This window comes from Dermacentor albipictus, chromosome 3 (assembly GCF_038994185.2).
Source record: "Dermacentor albipictus isolate Rhodes 1998 colony chromosome 3, USDA_Dalb.pri_finalv2, whole genome shotgun sequence".
Classification (NCBI taxonomy): domain Eukaryota; kingdom Metazoa; phylum Arthropoda; class Arachnida; order Ixodida; family Ixodidae; genus Dermacentor; species Dermacentor albipictus.
Genome location: NC_091823.1, coordinates 137,440,935 through 137,459,645, shown reverse-complemented (window position 1 = coordinate 137,459,645; position 18,711 = coordinate 137,440,935). Strand labels below are relative to the sequence as shown.

Genomic DNA, 18,711 nt, shown 5'->3' with positions numbered 1-18,711 from the left:
GATCTTTCTGCTGACAAATTAAGCTTTCTTCTTTAATGCCTTCTGGCCAAGGGAAAAAGCTTGATGTCTGTGATGGATGATAGGAAAGCTGAACGCAATGCCCTCAACAGCTGTTGCTGTACGAGACTAGAGCATAAAAAAAAAAAGTTTCATTCAGTCTGCAGTAACTTTTGTAGCATGTGGGTTGTTGTTTTCAGTGGCTGCGCAGACCTCTTTGACGCATGTGGTGGGAACTTCATTGCCTGCACGTCCAGAATACTTCTAATTGCATTTCTGATTGCATTTCCCTGTCACTCGTTTGTGCACACATGTGTTTTTTATATGTGTCCAATCGTTACCTGGCTTTTGCAGGTGTTTAAATGAAATGAGCATGGTTTTTTACGCCAGCCTATTTTGTACGTACCACTTTTTATGCATGTCTGGGTAAAACTGGGTGTAGAAAATGTAGCTGGATGATCCCTGAAGGAATGGCAGGTGGGGTGTCGCTTTTGTATTGGGCTCTGAAGCCTTGACTCTTTTCTAACTTGCGAAATTTAGTAACTTTAGTGCATAAGTTCAAAAGTCTCGATGCTAGAGGGCTTTGTCGGTAAACAACAAAAAGTTTGATTTATAGTCTCAGTACAAAAAGGTCGACATAAAGAACATTGAAATACCTGCAACCCCGAGTGCAAACGAAAAGCGATTCTTTACTGCTGAATCCCAATCATAAAACCAATTATTTTCCACAGATGATGTTGAGAAACTTGTTTTTCTTTTCTTGCTCTTGTGAATTTGGCTATCTATTAACGATTCATGTAAATTTCTCTAGTTCTTGAACCTCTGGTCTTATGAGCACTGATGTTTATGCTCCAAAAGCTGTTGATGATATTAGTATTTGTGAGCACATTTGTGTTTTAGTTATTCATGGGAAAAGGGGGGGCATGTGACTATGTTCTTTGTTTTAATGATTCATGGAAGTTAATTAGGCATTTGTATTATATATAGATTATTTATTGATGTTCATAATATTTTATTCAATAAGTGGGCATTGCTTAAAGCTTTCATTATAATTCACTTCATATTTTGTTGCTCTTCATTTATTCTCAGGCACATCTGGACCTTTATTTATACATATTGAGCATTCATTTAATAACCTAGCCTGTGCTCTTATCAGAATCAGTTTATTCATGTGAGTAAATGAGTTAAGAATGACAAGAGGTGTGCATACAGAAGAAAGCCCCGAGAGTTACAAACAAAATTGGGACCTCCTGCACACAGTAATTTTTTAAGCATAACAATTACAACATATGAAACTCGCAGCTCTAAATTCCTGAAAAATGTCAGGACATATAAATGATTAAAATGCGCAGTGAAGCTGTGAATATATTTAAAAAGTGAACTACAGAGGTACATTTTTATAAAAACAAAAAAAACAAGAATGGGAAATTGCAGGGAAAAAATGTAAAGACATGACAATGTAAGTGATTGCACAAAAGTGTATATTAAAATGGTAAAGAAGGTTAAATTAATCTTAAGTATCTAATTTAAAACGTCTAAGTTTTGTTTGAAAACTGTGAGCTTTCTGCAATTTTAGGGAAAATAGTAATGTGTTCCATAGCGATAAGGATGAAAAATGTTCCGACAGTTGCCATAGTTGAAGTGAACATTGCGTAAAATAAAATTCATATTCTCTGTATTAAGAAGAGATTTCCTTGGGATTATGATTACTGGAACATTACCATTTTAATTTCTAAATTGAAAAATGACAATGCTATATCTAACACAATCGGTTATGCTGAAAGCGTTTTCTCGTAATAACTTAGTCACACTAATGTTACGTGAAGAAAATGCTAGTATACAAATCACTTGATCTTGAATGGCTTGCAGTGACAATAGATGACTGTGATAAGTCTCCCCATGACTCAATGTTGTAGTCAATGTGAGAATGAACAAAAGCTTAATAGAGCAATATGAAAGTAGAAAGCGAGAAGCATGAACTATCTTTAATTTGAATGCATACTCTATATGCCATTTTCTTTTTTACTATGTGAAGGGGAAATTTAAGGTGACGATTAAATTCCACACCTAAGTAGGTACTGTGATAAATTGCTGTGATCAATTCACGGTTGATGGAAATGAAGTGAACGTGTTCTAGCTATTGCTGATATGAAGTAAAGATGGCAAACTTGGTCTTGTTATTATTAATTTGCAACTTATTTTATTCACATCATGTTGAGATTTTCACAAGGTGTTCATCAGCTTATTCGTTAGCCATGTGACCCACTTGTCAGAGTTGAATGTGGTCCTGTTGTCACCATACAAAATGTATTTAAATGATGAGTGGCCCTCTTCCTAATACAAATTAAGAAGGGGAGTAGGCTTAGTATAGGCCCCTGTGGTATACCTGCATATTGATAAATATGTCGAAATTTTGAAATATATTTGCAAGCAAGCAGGGTAAGCATGCTATCAGGTCGAACTGTATATATATATATATATATATATATATATATATATATATATATACACGCCGTCTATGTTGTCTGCATATATACTGTCTGTATATTGTCTCTTAGCCATTCATTGTATTTAAGGAATAATAAACTGAAGCTGAAAACTGAAGCTTGATACATGTTGGCTCTAAATTTATACTTTGTTTCTAAACATTGCTCAAATTAGTTGCATAATTGAAAACTACTATTCAGAAATTATTTGAGGGGTGTGTTTAATTTGTGGCCTTGAATATATTCACTCAGCTTCAAAAATTATTATTAGCCCACTCATACCTGTTACTGTCAGTGTATGTCAACATTGATGTTTAAATTTTTAGCATGGTGTCAACAGGCTTGTATTAGTCAAAAATTAAGTTTTCATTGGTTCCCACTTCAATTTCTTTAACTTTTACTGATGTTAGAAGGACTGTCATCTTTTCTTAGAATTTACATTATCTTATAGCAGTTTTCTCTTGCCTGTTTGCAAAAGAGTTTAACTTTTCTATCTTGGAAACTTTATGCGATAACTTGGATCAAGATTAGTATGTTTATCATACAGCTTGTTCATTTTATTATCGGAAACTTATGGTGTTTTTTCTGGAATCAGCTGTTCCCTGCTTGTGGAAAAATTGTCTTATCAGGTAGTCCCAGTAAACATTGACTTATCGTCCCCCAAAATGCCTTGGGATGCATTGCTTAGCATCAAAATATTGCTAAGAAAATTATATTTTTAACATTTTCTGTGTCAAGTAGTGTAGTTATTAGGAAAGAATGGGAAAATTATTGAAATTAAGGACAGCCTTTTAACAAAAGCACTCAAACCTCATTATAAAAAGTACCTATGTAGCTTCAGCTTGGTAGGCTACAACGGAACTTTGGGGGTGCAATGTTTAGGTGATTTAGTGTACAAATATGTCAAGCTTCTTACTATACAACCTAGAAAAATATCTGGCCCCACTTACTATGCAAGCATCTTGAAAGGTGATACGAGGTTACGGGAATAGTGGGGTGTCAAAGGTTCATCCTGTCTTAAATGTGGCCTGAACTGGTATAACATAAAACTATTCCAGTCTGTCTTTATTCCAAATCGACCATTAGCCCTCCATAATAGGTGAAAATGGTTCGGGTCCAGCCCATAAGGTCGGCCGCCACGCCGGATTGGGCTTGTCGACCAGTCATCATGAGGGACAGTGCGGTTGAACAGTTGTGCATGCAGTTCATGAAAAGCTGATGAAATCTGCAAGGCTGCTGTTCAAGTAGGGAAACACATGTCAAAATGATCTGAGGTGTTATGAAAATGGCAGCCCAGCTTGATTTAACCTATCGGAACTCAGTGGAAACTATTTGAAAACTTGCTTGGAGGTTTTGTTTGCACGAGTAGTCAGACGTCGAATTGGCCGATTTCTATCCACATGCATTTCACACGTCAGACATCATGGACATCCAGGTTTAGCAGACCTGTGACAAATGTCTAGACAAGGTTGTATGCATACGTGAAAAAATTGGCTCTCTGTCATTCTACCTGCAATTCTAAACAGTGGTAAACATTTGAAGTACCTTCTCTCTATTTCAAGATGAGAAGCCTTCAGTGGATATTTTAGATACCCTTTAGATAAACAGAAATGTACGCTAGGGTCAGGTCAGAAGTTCGTTTAACAGGAGGGCTGTGTCTTTTGGAATGAGATGTCCCCCAAGTATAACTTATCAAAAGAATTCAGCCCAATGAAGTTTGTCTTCAGGGAAGACCACTGTAGTTGAACGTGCATCTGTGCTGCATCAGCGTGCACTGCTGAGATTTGTGTTGGTATTTCAGAATGCAGTACTATGACAACAGTATCGCCATTGTGGTATCAAGAGAGGCTACCATATATGGTGCAATGCAATAATGGAGCACGTTTTCTTTGTGACCTCACAAGTGGCTGTTCTCCTTTCGCGGGGCCAGGTTCACCAAAAACCTGTCGCTGGACAAAATCCAGCTGAGCACACTCCGGGGCCACTGTGAGCTGCGGCACCTGGAGCTGGACGAGCAGGTGCTCACCGAGCTGCTCGAACTCCCCACCTGGCTCTGCCTGACACGCGCCATCTGCAACTATCTCACTCTCAAGGTGTGCCTGCTTTTTCTCGTTTTGCTCTTCATCTCTGCATTGCTTGTGAGGCAGTTGCAGCAGTCAAGGGTCACCATAGACTACAACATAGACTGTTAGTTGAGATTGGCTGAATTACTGCTGGAATGACGTAATAGTTCAGTGGAATCCCGCAAGGTGGAGAGAAGTAATTAATAAAGGGATAATGACAAAATGATAATGAGAGTTAATAATTATACCTATCTTAATTACTTATCTCCACCTTGTGGCATTGCACAGAACTATTGCATCAAAATCTTGCCCATGTTTCTGAGTTGTTAATAAATTCGACTTCGCCTGCCATCTGCTAGCCGCCTGGTTAGCTGAGATGGTAGAGCGGCTGCCCCGGAAAGGCAGTGGTCCCGGGTTCGAGTCCCGGACCAGGACGAATTTTTCTTCAACTGTGAAACTTTTCTTTTGAGAAACCCGTATGGGTTTCCTTTGTAGCACTTGGCTACGTTTGGGTTGATTGATGTCTCATTATGCCTTTATTAATTACTGCCAGAATGGTGTTTCTATCCCCCCCCCCCCGTGTTCCAGTTACTTTGGCACTGCATAAAAACTATGGTGTCCTTGAACTGCATTTGGCTTCCTTAATTATGTATGCATTTTTGCTGCTCAGGCAGAACCTCAGTTTAGCACGTAATACAAATAAATAAGGGCAGAAAAATTGTTTTGTTGAACATTCACTGAGCCACTCTTAATGAGGTTGCAAAGTTGCATTTAATGAAAAATGCAAACGAACTTATGATCTCGTAATTGCATTATCCTGCATTATAAATACGTTCTTATTATGAATTTTTTTATTTAGGTTTTCAAATTCTTTAACAAAAATTGACAATACCTCGGATATTTAAAGAGGTAAGCAACATTCTGCGCTACAAGTGTTGCACGTATATCACCACTCATTTACAGCTTTGAAATCATAATATTACAGAAGGACTAACTGTTGGACTAGTTTGTCTGACATGTTGACTGGAAAACTGAGTTTGAAAAAAAATTATGCAAGGACACGTGGAAGAGATAAGGACAAGTGCTTCTCCTCATCTGTATATATACATATATTATACACCATTATGAAACACAACACTAATCCATGAATAGGACTTGCAAAACTGGATTGATTTTATATATACTGGCAGTAATTTTGTAAAATTTGTCATCTTGAGATGTTCTGGTAGATACAGTTTGCAAAATTGCAGCATCTCTTTTTAGCAGACAGAATTGTAAACTTGGGACTCCCATTTTTTTTTTTTTTACTTCTGATTTCTGGCAGTTCAGGCAATAAATTTCAGAACCTAAATCATTTTCTACTTGTAATGTTTGGGTCAGTATAACATAACTTTTTGCTTAAATAAAACAAAATTCACTAAGTTCATTGCAGCAGTTGCCCACAAAGACCATTTATGCATTGCATGTGCATATGAAAAGATAATTCATTTGAAGGGCTAAATAAAAGAAGTTAGTACCAAGCAAAAGCTTGCATTAAGGCCTTTTAGTCTTTTACTGATATGTGTGAATAATCTTGTAGTGCTAAGGAAATGCCTATTTACATTATGATGGATTATTTATTATTTCTTCAGGTTCCAATTATTTCCGTCCATAAAAAAATTTATTTCACCCATGCTTCCATCTTTAGAATTGCAAAAAGCACACAGCTGGGGAATGGATTAAGAACTTAAATTTCTTTAGGGAATTTTCATCACATTAACAGAATGCAGTCTCCATGTGAGAGCACTCTACAGGAACGCCATATATGAAACTATCAACTATTTTATGTCTGGCATACATTGAAAGCACTTGTCCAGCCACTTTAAATGTATGCTTTATGTAAAATATAGTGGAACAAAAAGCTAAAGAGGTGAATCTGCTACATGACAATGATACTGAGAACAAACACTCAGTCATCTATCTCCAAACTTGTTTTACTAAAACAGTTTACTCATACTATTTAAACTTGCTCTGAAAGTCCAACCAGTAGTGTTCCAAGGTAGTACAGAGTACAACATGTTTTAAATATCATTATATTCATGAATGCTGTTGCTGTAATGCACTATTGCAGCATGCAGAATTGTGGACAACAGCACCTCAGGGAAATATGTATGCCGTTAAACCTCGATATAACGAAGTATTGAACTTTTCATAATCTTTTTTGATAGAACAACCTGTATCTGAGACCTAATTATAACGAAGTGTGTGTGCCATTTCAATATAACAAAATGTCACTGCCACCGCAAAGTAATACCGAGACAATAAACGAAAGCTTCCGCGGACGCAGATGGCCAAATGATTGAATTATAAGCGGCTGCTTGCAAATGCACCTCTCAAATCGCGCGCAGCATGAGAAGAGCGACCGCCGAAGTGGCGCGAATCATGTTCCATGTAAAGTCCAAATGCGATAAGATCCTATCGCGCACTGTGTGCTTTAGGTGAAGATGAAAGTGTGCGAGGGTGAGGCAAGAAAGACTGTCTTCGCGAGTGCTGTCTTCCCGTGCGAGAAAAGGGAAATAGGGGGAGGGGAGCGAGCTCACAGTAACGAGATCAAGACCTCGCGAGTGGGCAGGGGTAAGTTGGCGCGCGCCTCGGCCGTGGCTGCAGATGGCTGCAAGTGTGGCTGAGCGCATACGCAGCCGCGCACCCTACATTAGAGGCAATCTGCCGCATATGCAAAGAGTGGGTGTGGCGAGATGGCTTGGCACCGTGTAAGCTGTCTTACCGCGCGTTTAGTATTGGAGCGTAATCTCGAAGTTTCGGTGACTCGAAGGAGCAAGAGGGAGACAAAGCCTTCGCTCCCCGCCACTGGTGCTTTTCCTGATGGTGTCGTCCTAGTGCGGTCAATGCTATCAGCCATGGGGGCGGAGTGCACGTGCAAGCGGGGCTGGATTTGCCTAATTCGTACCGCCGAGAACATATCATCGACGTGCATGGCACGAAGCCGTATCATTCGTCACCGACTAACACATTTATCAAAATTAATTGTTTTCTCATTCAAAGTTGCTTTTGTTGGTTGCCCGATAATTCGGGAAATTCCGCGGCCCCTTTCCGTGTAAGAAAAATCGATCGGCGACTGTACTTATTTGCGAAAAAGGTCGAATTTCAATAGACGATTTTATATAACGATATATATAATAGACAATTTTGATATAACGAAGTAAATTGCCGATTTTACCGACTTTGTATATGGAGGTTTAACTGCATTTGTTTCAAAATCATTTTACAAGCAAAGTTAAGCTGACATCTGAAAGTGAGAAAAAAGTATGGTAGTTTTAACACCACATTAAGCTTATAGTGCATCCATGAGTTTCGTGTTGCCGTGACTGCACAACATGATAACATGTCTTGTTAATGGGACTAATATCAGCTTTTTCCTGCATTGCCAATCTTGAAATGTATGCTGCATTTATCCAAAAATGATATAAATGCACCTTTCTTAATAAATTTGTGTGTTATACTAACGATATGTTCTAATTGGAATTGGCGTGTTGCAGCATAGCTACCTTTTGTTTCAAAGTGGCTCAAGGAAAATGTCGTGCATGTGAGGTGTTATTTCTATTCAGGCAAGAAACCTGAAGAAATTTGGTCATGACGCACAGCACATGGTGTGCAGTGTACTAAGCTGCACATGGTGTGCAGTTTAGTATACATAGTCTAATATTTATATTTTTTTTCCTGGCTTCTTGTGCATTTATTGCAGATACATTGGACAAAGCTAAAGTATGTCCCCATCCACTTGGTGAGTTGTTTTCTTTTTTCTCATTGGTTCCTTCTCAGCTACTTGTGAAATTTGTAGCATATCACTTTTTGCAATATTTTTATCAATTCTGAAGTGTTCACAGAACAAAATTTAAGCGAGCTTTTATTTTTCCAGAAGATGTCAGTTTTGTTTAGGGAGGCCAAGCAGATGTTTGGGGCCATAGAGGTGAAGAGGTTATGAAGGTTTCAAGCCATTGACTTGGCAAGGAATGGGAGCATAAGTGCAGATGTTCAATCCAGTCCCGGAGCAGTGGTGTTCATCACTTTTAATGATAATAGTTGAGCCTTAATAAATATAAAATGAAAAATGTGGTGTGTTTCTTGTGCTCACTGGTGGTGGCTATGGGTTCCTTGCTTCGTTAGGTGGATGGTGCTGAATGGGTGCCTAGCAGAGGGCGCTTTATTAGTGGCAGGCTCTGTCTGATTACTGTCTGATGACAGAAGGAATTCATGATAAGTTGAGAGAAATGGTCATCGATGAGGAAGGGTTTAGCAGCATAGGGAGTGACCATAAACGCATCATTTTGAAAATGGGATATGTAGTTGGGAAAGAGAGCAACGAAAGCAAAATGGCCAGCCCAAATTTGAACGCTGAACAAATAGCAAATATAGTCACTAGAGTGGAGGAAGAAATTGGCAAGTCGCCAAGTAAGGGGTGGGAATATGGTGAGCTTCTAAGTGTAGTAACGACAGAAATACGGAAAGAGAAACAACACGTTCATTGGAAAGGAAAAAAGAAACCGAAAAGCTGGTGGAACAAGGAGATACGAGAAGCGATCGCCGAAAGACAGAAAGCATCTCGAGAGCACAGGCAGGCAAAGAAGGTGCAGTTGCCACAGGATGAAGTAACCGGTAAATGGGAAATATACCGGGAGAAAAAGTCTATGGTTCAAATACTGGTGCAAGCAAAATTAAAAGGTGAAAGTGAAAGTTGGTTGTCAGAAATACGTGAGAAAAAGAAGGCCGCACCTAGAATATTTTGGAATCACATAAAATTATTAGGCAGGAAATCAACAACAATACAACAACATATCCTAGACGAAGATGAAAACAGACTGGAAGGAGAAGCAGCAATAAATTACATCCAAAAAGTAACAGCCGAATCTTTCCAAGGCAAGGACGAGGTTGTATTTGAAGAAAAAAAAAGCATGAAAGAGACCCAAGGGGGAAAGGAGCTAGTGCTTACAAATTTAAACTGGAAGAAAGCGGAAGAGAAAATTCCTAAGCGCACAGCCACAGGGCTAGACGAGGTTCCCGTTAGGCTGATAAATGAACTGGGACCAAAAAGTAAGGAAGCTCTGGTGAAAGCAGTGGAAAGAACTTTAAAAGATAGACGAATACCAGGCAGTTGGCGACAAAGTAGAATGAATTTCATTTATAAAGGAAAGGGGGAGAAAGACAGAATTCACTCGTATAGACCGTTGACCATTACATCGGTAATATGCAGGCTAGCAATGCAGGCAATCAAATTAAAGCTTCAAGCATGGGCAGAAAATAATGACATTTTGGGAGAGCTTCAGAATGGCTTTAGAATAGGTAGGCGTTTGGATGATAACTTGTTTGTTCTTACTCAGTGTATTGAAATATCAAAAGCAGAAAGCAGACCGTTGTATGTGGCCTTTTTGGACATTACAGGAGCATACGACAACGTAGACCGCAGCATTTTGTGGGATATTCTGGAAGGGGAAGGCTTAGGTAACGATTGTATACAGCTTTTGAGAGAGATTTACCTAGAAAATACTGTTTGCGTTGAATGGGAAGGGATGAGGAGCGCGGAGAAAGTTCATATCAACAAGGGACTGAGGCAGGGGTGCCCTTTATCCCCGCTGCTGTTTATGATGTACACGGTGAGGATGGAGAGGGCGCTAGAAGGAAGTAATATCGGGTTTAATCTCTCATACAAACAGGCAGGTACAGTAATAGAGCAGCAACTCCCAGGTTTATTTTATGCGGACGACATTGTGTTGCTCGCAAACAAGCAAAGTGATTTGCAACGTCTGGCTAATATCTGTGGACAGGAAGGCAACAATTTAGGTTTGAAATTTAGTGTTAGAAAATCTGGTGTTATTGTATTCAATGAAAACAGTGAACAGACAGTGGAGATACAAGGCCAAGAAATACCTCGGGTAACAGAATATAAATACCTTGGTATATGGATAAACGAAGGCAACGGATATATGGAAACACAGGAAAAAACCATAACAGTCAAGGGGAAGAGAAATGCAGCCATAATGAAGCACAGAGCGCTATGGGGATACAATAGGTACGAGGTCCTCCGAGGTATGTGGAAAGGGGTAATGGTTCCAGGACTTACTTTTGCAAATGCGGTTGTTTGCTTTAAATCAGGGGTACAATCAGGACTCGACGGGAACCAAAGGTCAGTGGGTCGCCTCGCATTGGGCGCTCATGGGAAGACTACAAATGAAGCTGTGCAAGGGGATATGGGCTGGACTAGTTTTGAAGTGAGGGAAGCTCGCAGTAAAATTGAGTATGAAGAACGGCTGAGGAATATGGAGGAAAGTAAATGGGCTGGGAGAGTGTTCAGGTATCTGTACAGGCAAAACATTGATTCACAGTGGAGGAAAAGAACTAGGAAGCTTACCAGCAAGTATGCGGCCTGTGGGGTGGGCAACACAGCAACAAAGAAGGTCAAGCGGAAAGTCAGAGAGGCTGAATTAATCTCATGGGTGGCGGCAATGGAAAAGAAACCTGCCATGAGTAACTACTTAAGGGGAAAAAACGAAATTAGGAAAGAAACCATTTATGATAACTCAAAGGGAAGCTCATTACTTTTCGAAGCGAGATCGGGATGCCTTAGAACACGCACGTATAAAGCGAGATATAGGAAGGAAGAAGAAGCATGTGCTTGCTGCGGTAAAGCTAGGGAAACGACGGAGCATATTTTATTAGAATGTGAAGACATCTATCCAGCGGTCGATTTAGGCACTACTGGCCTCCTTGAAGCCCTTGGGTTCAGCGGGAGCAGTGGTAAAGCAAACAGGTCCGCAATAGACATCAGTAAGAGGCGATTGGAGGATTGGTGGAAGAAAAGTAGGGAAACGACAAAGGACGGAGACGTACAAAAGCACAGTTCGCAATAGGGTATCAGAAAATTTGGACGTGGTAGTTCATAGTGTGTTTTTTTTTTCTCATTGGTTAACCTAGGTAGGATATTAGGCAGCATAGTAGCAAGAGCTTGGTGGCGCAAGCCACCGCCCCGTTCCAAAGGGGACGCTCATAACATCCATCCATCCATCCAGCTCAGTGACTGGCCGGCAGTTTCCAGAAAGAAAACAGCAAGTAATCGCTGACAAGACAACTCTTTGCCATTGCTGGTGTTAGTCAGTATGCATGCAGTGAGATGGAGACTGCCCCAACTTCTACTGTTTTTTATTTAACTGTGACAGCAGTTAATAGCTCGAGACGGAGTTTGCTCTATCTGTTTGTCCTTTCCATCACACTGTTGTCGTAAGTGCTGCAATCGTAAGGCCATCGTCGTCTTGTCACCTCGTTCAAAATTCAATCAGCTTCAACAACAAAACTTTATCCACTGTCTTCACCACTGGGAATCGAACTTTGACCTGTGCTGCTGTGTGCAGCTGTCAGCTGGACGTGCTGCCCTTTCTACTACGATGTAACATTTGCATTTGGTGGTTTGTGTGGTAGTTTTGAGCTCCACTCCAAGAGTGATGATGTCCATGCATGTAATTTGGAAGTTGCAGCAGGTAGCATTGTAATGGACAAAAGGTGCTGTACACATGGCAGAGAATTTGTTTTTTGACAGGGTGGTGGTGTTTGTTCTAGGAACTTGCTGCTGTCGCTGCAAATGAGCTTAGAGCTGGAGGAATTGCTCTTTTTGTGTAGTTTTCGGCATTCGAATTGTGCTTCTTGTTCAAAGGTACTGAATTTGGAATATCTTCCTGCACTTGGTGTTGATTTGAGTTCCCAGATTTTGCAGACAATTTCAAGCTGTGAGACTTTATCCTGCTGAAGTGTGAATAACCTGCATAAAATGACCTATGCTACATTGTCTGCAGTGCTTGGATGAAGTGCTCATAGAAGTGGAGACCTGCGAGCAACTAAGGCCCCCTTCGAGTAGTAAGCCCAGCTACAGGTGAGTGGTGCGAAGTGAAAAACTGCACATATTGTTAGAGTAACGCATGGTTTCTGTATGGGTTGGAGTGCCCAATTCTGTAAATCTGTGTGATCCAGTGATTTCATGAGTTAACATGAACCTGAGCCTAATATTCTGTGAATCTTAGTGAGTGTGAGTCTGCAAGCCTGTTGTTCTCAGCAAGCCTGGCCTATTCTGACTTTGTTGAGCCCTAGTCTGATTTCGGTGAATCTGATTCTGAATGAGCCTGGCTGGATGCGATTTTTAGGGAGCTTGAGTCTGATTGAATGCAGCGTTGTCTGATAATAACAAGTCTGTTTTAGTGAGCCTCGAGCTACAAATACCGTATGTACGCGTGTAATGGCAGCGCCCATGTAAAAGCTGAACCCTGAACTTTGCAAAAAAAAAAAAGAAATACCTCCCAAAATATGTATTTAAAGTTGACCCATGCACACTTGAGTTTTTAGAAGGTTGGCAGTGTTATCTGTTTAGTGATGTGAGAGTTCCGAAGCATTTTTTTTTTTTTAGGTTGGTCGCAAAATAAGGCAGCTGCGCCGAGTTTTCAGGGCCTCCAAGTAGCAAAAGCAGAGCCTCCGAGATCTAACGGCTGTCTCCGAGACACTGCCATCACTGGACTGTGGGGCATTGTAATTTATTCCAACCAGCAGGTGACCCTCCATGGGAATAGCCAAGAATAACCAGAGCCAGTACAAGCGAGTACTGTAGTTTAATAACGACAAGTACCACTAAAAATATTTACAAAAAAAATGTCTTTCTTTCTGTGTAATATCCACACCCCCGATTTTCACCCAAAATTTAAAAACCCTGCAGCCTTACACAACTATATACAGTATACTTTATATACAGATAGAAGGGAAACAGACACAAGCACTTTTCTTCGTGCCCCCTTTCTTTGTGTACATATTTTTTTATTGCTAATTTCCCGCAGCAAGTGCTGAATGTTTGCACTGTGTATAAAGTGGGCATAATTTGTAACACTGAAAGAAACATTGTTGGCAGGGTGCTGTTAAGGGTGTCTGAGTCATCTTGTGACCAATGCACTTCTCTCTTTTGTGCAGCTCGGGAGGCCGGTACGGTTTCTCCGATCGGGTCGTCGATGGCATGAAAGTGGTGGTCAACTCTGTGGTGGTGAACTTCCAGTCTGCATCATTTGTTGCTTCATTTCAGGTTGGTGGTATTCCATCAGTTACGTGCCACGGTTGCTTAATGGCGATGGTGTTGGTCTGCTAAGCACGAGGGTGCAGGATCGAATCTCGGGTGCGGTGGCCGCATTTCGATGGGGACGAAAAGTGAAAACACCCATTTGCTTAGATTTAGGTGCATGTTAAAGAACCCCTGGTGGACCAAATTTTTCTGGAGTCTCCCTCTACGGCGTGCCTCATTATCAAATTGTGGTTTTGGAACATGAAACCCCAGAATATTTTCTGGGGTGGAATTTCCTGCACAAGTGCTGCTTCCATGTGCCGCCAAATGTGAGGCAACAATGAGATGTTCAGTGCAAGTCGCCTCAAACAGGTAGCAGGATAGACGCATTTGTTGAGCTGTCATTCGTGACGTGATGCACTCAAGCGAACTACCTGCTCTCTCTCCGTGGCGGTGCGCTTTGACGGGATCAGCCCAAAAAGGCTAGTGAGCAGGGAAGGACAGGAAGGAGCTACAAGAAAGTGGTTGTCCAGCCATTTTACATTTTCGGCTAATGCAGCAGGCACTGTCACACTGGCAGCATCGGAGTTTTGTGGCATGCCGGTGACCGCACGAGGCGGTTACCGTCATGGTCACTTGTAGTTGCAGGTTTAGTATCAAAGTTTAAGTAAAAGTCAACATTTCGCTCATCTCTTGGCTTCTCTTGGTTGTTGCTCATGTCAGTGGTGGTGTTGTAATAACTTGAACATTTATTTTTCATTTGTCTGAAGTTTAGTTGAGTGTAGCTATTCAAAGTATCGCATATCTCTAGTTTTATCTTATACCGGTGTCACAAGTACACTTCTGATCACGATCGGGGCTGATCTGGATTGAGCTTGATCCAGACTGAACTTGATCCGGATCAAGTGTTGCTACATGGTCATTTGCAATCACGATCTTGCAGGATCTGAATCCTGACAATTGCAATCTGTGAATCGTGATCAGACATCTCGGTTGCGATTCCAGGCTGATGTCTGCGCCCTCTAGCGTAGCATTCTCAAAACACTAAAAACAAAAAGGGAAGGCAGCTGAATAAAAAAGTTTTAAAACATTTTTATCAGCAATAGTAAACTGTAAAACTGAAATGGTGTCCAAATTTAACCACAATTTGCAAATCTAAATTTGTAGCCAAGGCATTATGCAGTTCTGAGAGTTGCCGAGGATCAGCAGGCAAGAATAGAGTGTTTTAGTTGAGCATCTTCACGGTTCACTCCACTCCGAGTCGCCCCGCTAAGCCACAGTGGAGCAGCAGGCGATTTTCACATTTTAGTCATGCGTTTAGCCATTGGTTTAGTGTAGCAGAGTGGACCTCTTGTAATTGCAGTGCCCTCTGGCCAATTTCAGGGTAGTAAAACAGAATAAAAAATACCATTGCTTACTTTTATAAAGCAAAACGAATACATATGACTTACTTGTCCTTGAAGCAGCTAGACATGCACTCTTAATGCATTACTGGTCCATTTATACGGGACTGGATAATAAAGTGTTGACTTGGGGAACACCACGTGACAGCCAGCGAGCTTATGTGTCGCATCCAATCCAATGCTTAGCGCTGCATAGCAGGCACCAGATTTCGCAGCACATTCTCCGACCTGCAGGGTTTTCAAATTTGTCAACACTTGCAACTTCTTTCAGCAAACATAAATCTTCATCTATGCGAAATTGCTTCTATGGCTTGTGCTGCCAGACGAACATAAAGGGGTGGTTGAAGTGGACAGCATGATTGAGAACATCTCACTGAAGGCAGCCATCTTAGAACGAGTAAGGCAAGTGAGCTGCCTCGATGCACGCGTGAGAGAGGGCGCACACATTGGCCATCCTCGCTAGCAAAAGGCGGCAGCGACGCTTCGCTTTGGCAGCTTGTAAGCGGACCGTGTTTCTCGCTCTGCAATCCTGCTTGGGGCTAAGGGGACGGTGCATGCATATTCATGCTTCCGCTCTGGTAAAGTGCTGTGTGGAGCTTAAAGACGCCAAACTAAAACACCGTAATAACTCGATCCAGATCGTTGGACCGTGTAGTAGCAAACATTGTTGATCGCAATCAAGAAATCTGATCCGAACCCACCCCGATCGCGATCAGAAGCGCACGTGTGGCACCAGTATTAGTTGCTTCATCAGCTGTGATGCTTTGATGGCGGGAAAATATTTTTTTAATTAGTCAAAAGTTTAGTCAGGTTAGTATGGAATTTTAAGTAAAAATCAACATTTCGCTTATATCTAGTCCTTTTTGTGTTATTGCTTATGTCAGCTGTGCTGTTTTATTAACATGAGCATTTATTTTTCATTTGTCTGAAGACTAGCCAAGTTTAGCTTTTTTAAACATTGCTTATCTCTAGTTTTGTCTTAGTTTTTGCTCTGTGAGCTGTGGTGTTTTAATGATTGAAACATTTTTTTTAATTGTGTTGATTCAGCATTGAATGTCATGCAAAAGCAGTTTGAATTTTTGTTCCTTGCGCTAACCAGAAATAAAAATGTGTAATGAACGTTGACGTTTGAGCCTAGAATTATGCTCCAAAACAGGCTTGCGCTGCTCCAAAACACGCCTTTTGGTGCTCCGAAGGTTCCCCAAGATTCCCCTTTTATTGCTCCAAAGCTGCTTCAAAAACAGTACTATTCCTGCTCCCCCTGAGGTCCTCCAAAATTTTCAAGCCTGCTTCCACCCCTGGTGTGTGCACTTCGTGTTTTATGGTTATTATTACTTCTTCCTTTCCTAGCCACTTCATTTGAGCAGAGATTTCTTACTCTAAGGGCTGAATAGCACATCGACATACATAACATGCATGCCTACTTCAAGCTTTATGTTTGGACCTTATGTAAAGCGTACTAGGAGGACCTACTCCCTACCAACACCAAACAAAGCATCTTGGTTACCTTAATTTTGCCACTAATGTCTTAGAACCACAGTTGCGCACATGTGGTAAAACATTCAGAAAAGCAGTTGCAAAATGAATTTTATCAGATTTGTACTTCTTAAATGCAAAAGCATTTTGAATACTGCAAAGTTTCAGCTTATCAGACCTTTGAAAATTTTTCTCTTGAATATTGAGATAGTATTACTACAGTGAAAACTCGCAGATTGGCATTATGAACTAAATTCCACAAATAAATCTCATATCTTTCCAAGTAGTCAACCTGTGCAGTTAAAGAAAAAAAAAAGTTGATTACAGACAACAAAGAAATTTGCACTTTCGCCTAAACTTTGAAGCAGGTAGCTTGCATAATGTGTTGTGCACAGAAGGACTTTAATGATTTCACCTGATTCCACTTCTGCCTCGTCTCCCCTTTGACTTTCCATTCTTGTACTGCCACATCTACAGACACCTTGATACTGTGCTGTGCTGTGTTACAACAAATGATTGAGGACCTTAACAGAGAGAGTGTAAGAGTGGGGTTGAAGATTAATATGCAGAAGTCAAAGATAATCATGAGTAGCTGGGCAAGGGAACAAGAGTTCAGGATTGCCAGTCAGCCTCGTAGAGTCTGTGAAGGAGTATGTTTAAATAGGTCAATTACCCACAGGGAACCCTGATCATGAGAAAGAAATTTACAGCAGAATAAAAATGGGTTGGTGCGCATATGGTAGACATTGTCAACACCTGACTGGAAGCTTACCATTATAATAGAAAAGGAAGGTGTACAATCAGTGCATTCTACCGGTGTTGACATATGAGGCAGAAACTTGGGGACTGACAAAGAAGCTTGAGAACAAGTTAAGGACCATGCAAAAAGTGATGGAATTCTAGGCATAATGTTAAGAAATAGAAAGATAGTGCATTGGATCAGAGAGCAGACGGGTATAGCCGACATTCTAATTGACATTAAGAGAAAAAAATGGAGCTGGGCAGGTCATGTAATGCGCAGGTTAGATAACCGGTGGTCCATTAGTGTCACAGAATGGGCACCAAGAGAAGAAGGGAAGTGCAGTCGAGGGCGGCAGAAGACTAGGTGAAGCGATGAAATTAGGAAATTCACGGGCGTTAGTTCGAAACGGTTGGCACAGGACAGGGGTAATTGGAGACCGCAGGGATGGGCCTTCGTCCTGCAGTGGACATAAAATAGGATGATGACGATGATGATGGTGATGATGATACTGTGCTCATTGTGCTTGGGTAGCCTGTACACAATATTGCAGGGTGTTAGTGCCTAAGGCGTCCAGCTGCAGTCTGAGCAGGGCATGTGGCAACACACTGTCGCAGAGTCTGGTCGATCTACCCACACATATAACACAGCATTCCATCCTGCAGTCAGACGCATCCACACATATCAGTGAGCAATCTCCTCATGATAAGGCTGCACAAGTGGCCTGCATGCAGCTCCTAGGGAGGGCATTTTATAGGCACGTGATGCAAACGAGCGCCCAATGGCGTTCAAGCCGAATTAATGTTTATTCTTGTTTGAAATCACTGGCTCATGTTTCACTCATTAGTGGTAACAGCAGGGCATATGAGCAGTAGGTCTTAGTATATTAATTTCGCTGATATCCTTGTTGTTGGGTAAAATTGGCTAAATAGTTTATTTGGTATGGTACTTAAATGGTATTTGGTACTTAAATGGAGACATTAAAGAGGACAGGAGAGATGCTAAATGACACACTGGAAGCATTGTGCAATACAAGATGGGGTTGATCTCGGTTAACCATTAAGTAGCACTGTTGAAAAGGTCCCCGGTTGTGGAAGCATTTTTCATTGAACTGTTTCTCCAAGATTACTTCATTTTCATTCAGATTGACCATGTGCAGTAGAACCTCATTGATATGTTCCATTTTCTCATGTTTTCCTGGCTCTTAGCCTCTGTAGCACTTGTTCCATTAATGAGGTGGTACCAAAAATTTTATACACCATGTCTGTTTCGGCAAAAATAATTTATACATGTGTGTTCAAACACTGTCACCTCCGAAATGGCCCCTTTGCACAGTGATACAGTGCTCGAAGTGTTCCTGCCACTTTGTGAATACGTCCTAGAAATCTAACTTTCCCGGAAGGAGTTGAGCACTCATTTGCGATTTGAGCCCGATTTGTGCAGATGTGTCAAAATGGCTACCTTTGCA

General features: G+C 41.0%; 1 protein-coding gene across 2 annotated transcripts in view; it reads left to right on the top strand.

The window, feature by feature from the left end:
• The window catches only part of LOC139057586 (bridge-like lipid transfer protein family member 3A), a 101,587-nt gene that overhangs the window by 7,882 nt on the left and 74,994 nt on the right, over nucleotides 1-18,711 (top strand). For both annotated transcript variants that reach the window (XM_070536077.1, XM_070536078.1), the window contains exons 2-5: nucleotides 4,414-4,576; nucleotides 8,289-8,327; nucleotides 12,385-12,461; nucleotides 13,541-13,649. In XM_070536077.1, coding sequence (XP_070392178.1) covers nucleotides 4,414-4,576; nucleotides 8,289-8,327; nucleotides 12,385-12,461; nucleotides 13,541-13,649 — 388 coding nt within the window. The remainder of the gene's footprint in view (nucleotides 1-4,413; nucleotides 4,577-8,288; nucleotides 8,328-12,384; nucleotides 12,462-13,540; nucleotides 13,650-18,711) is intronic.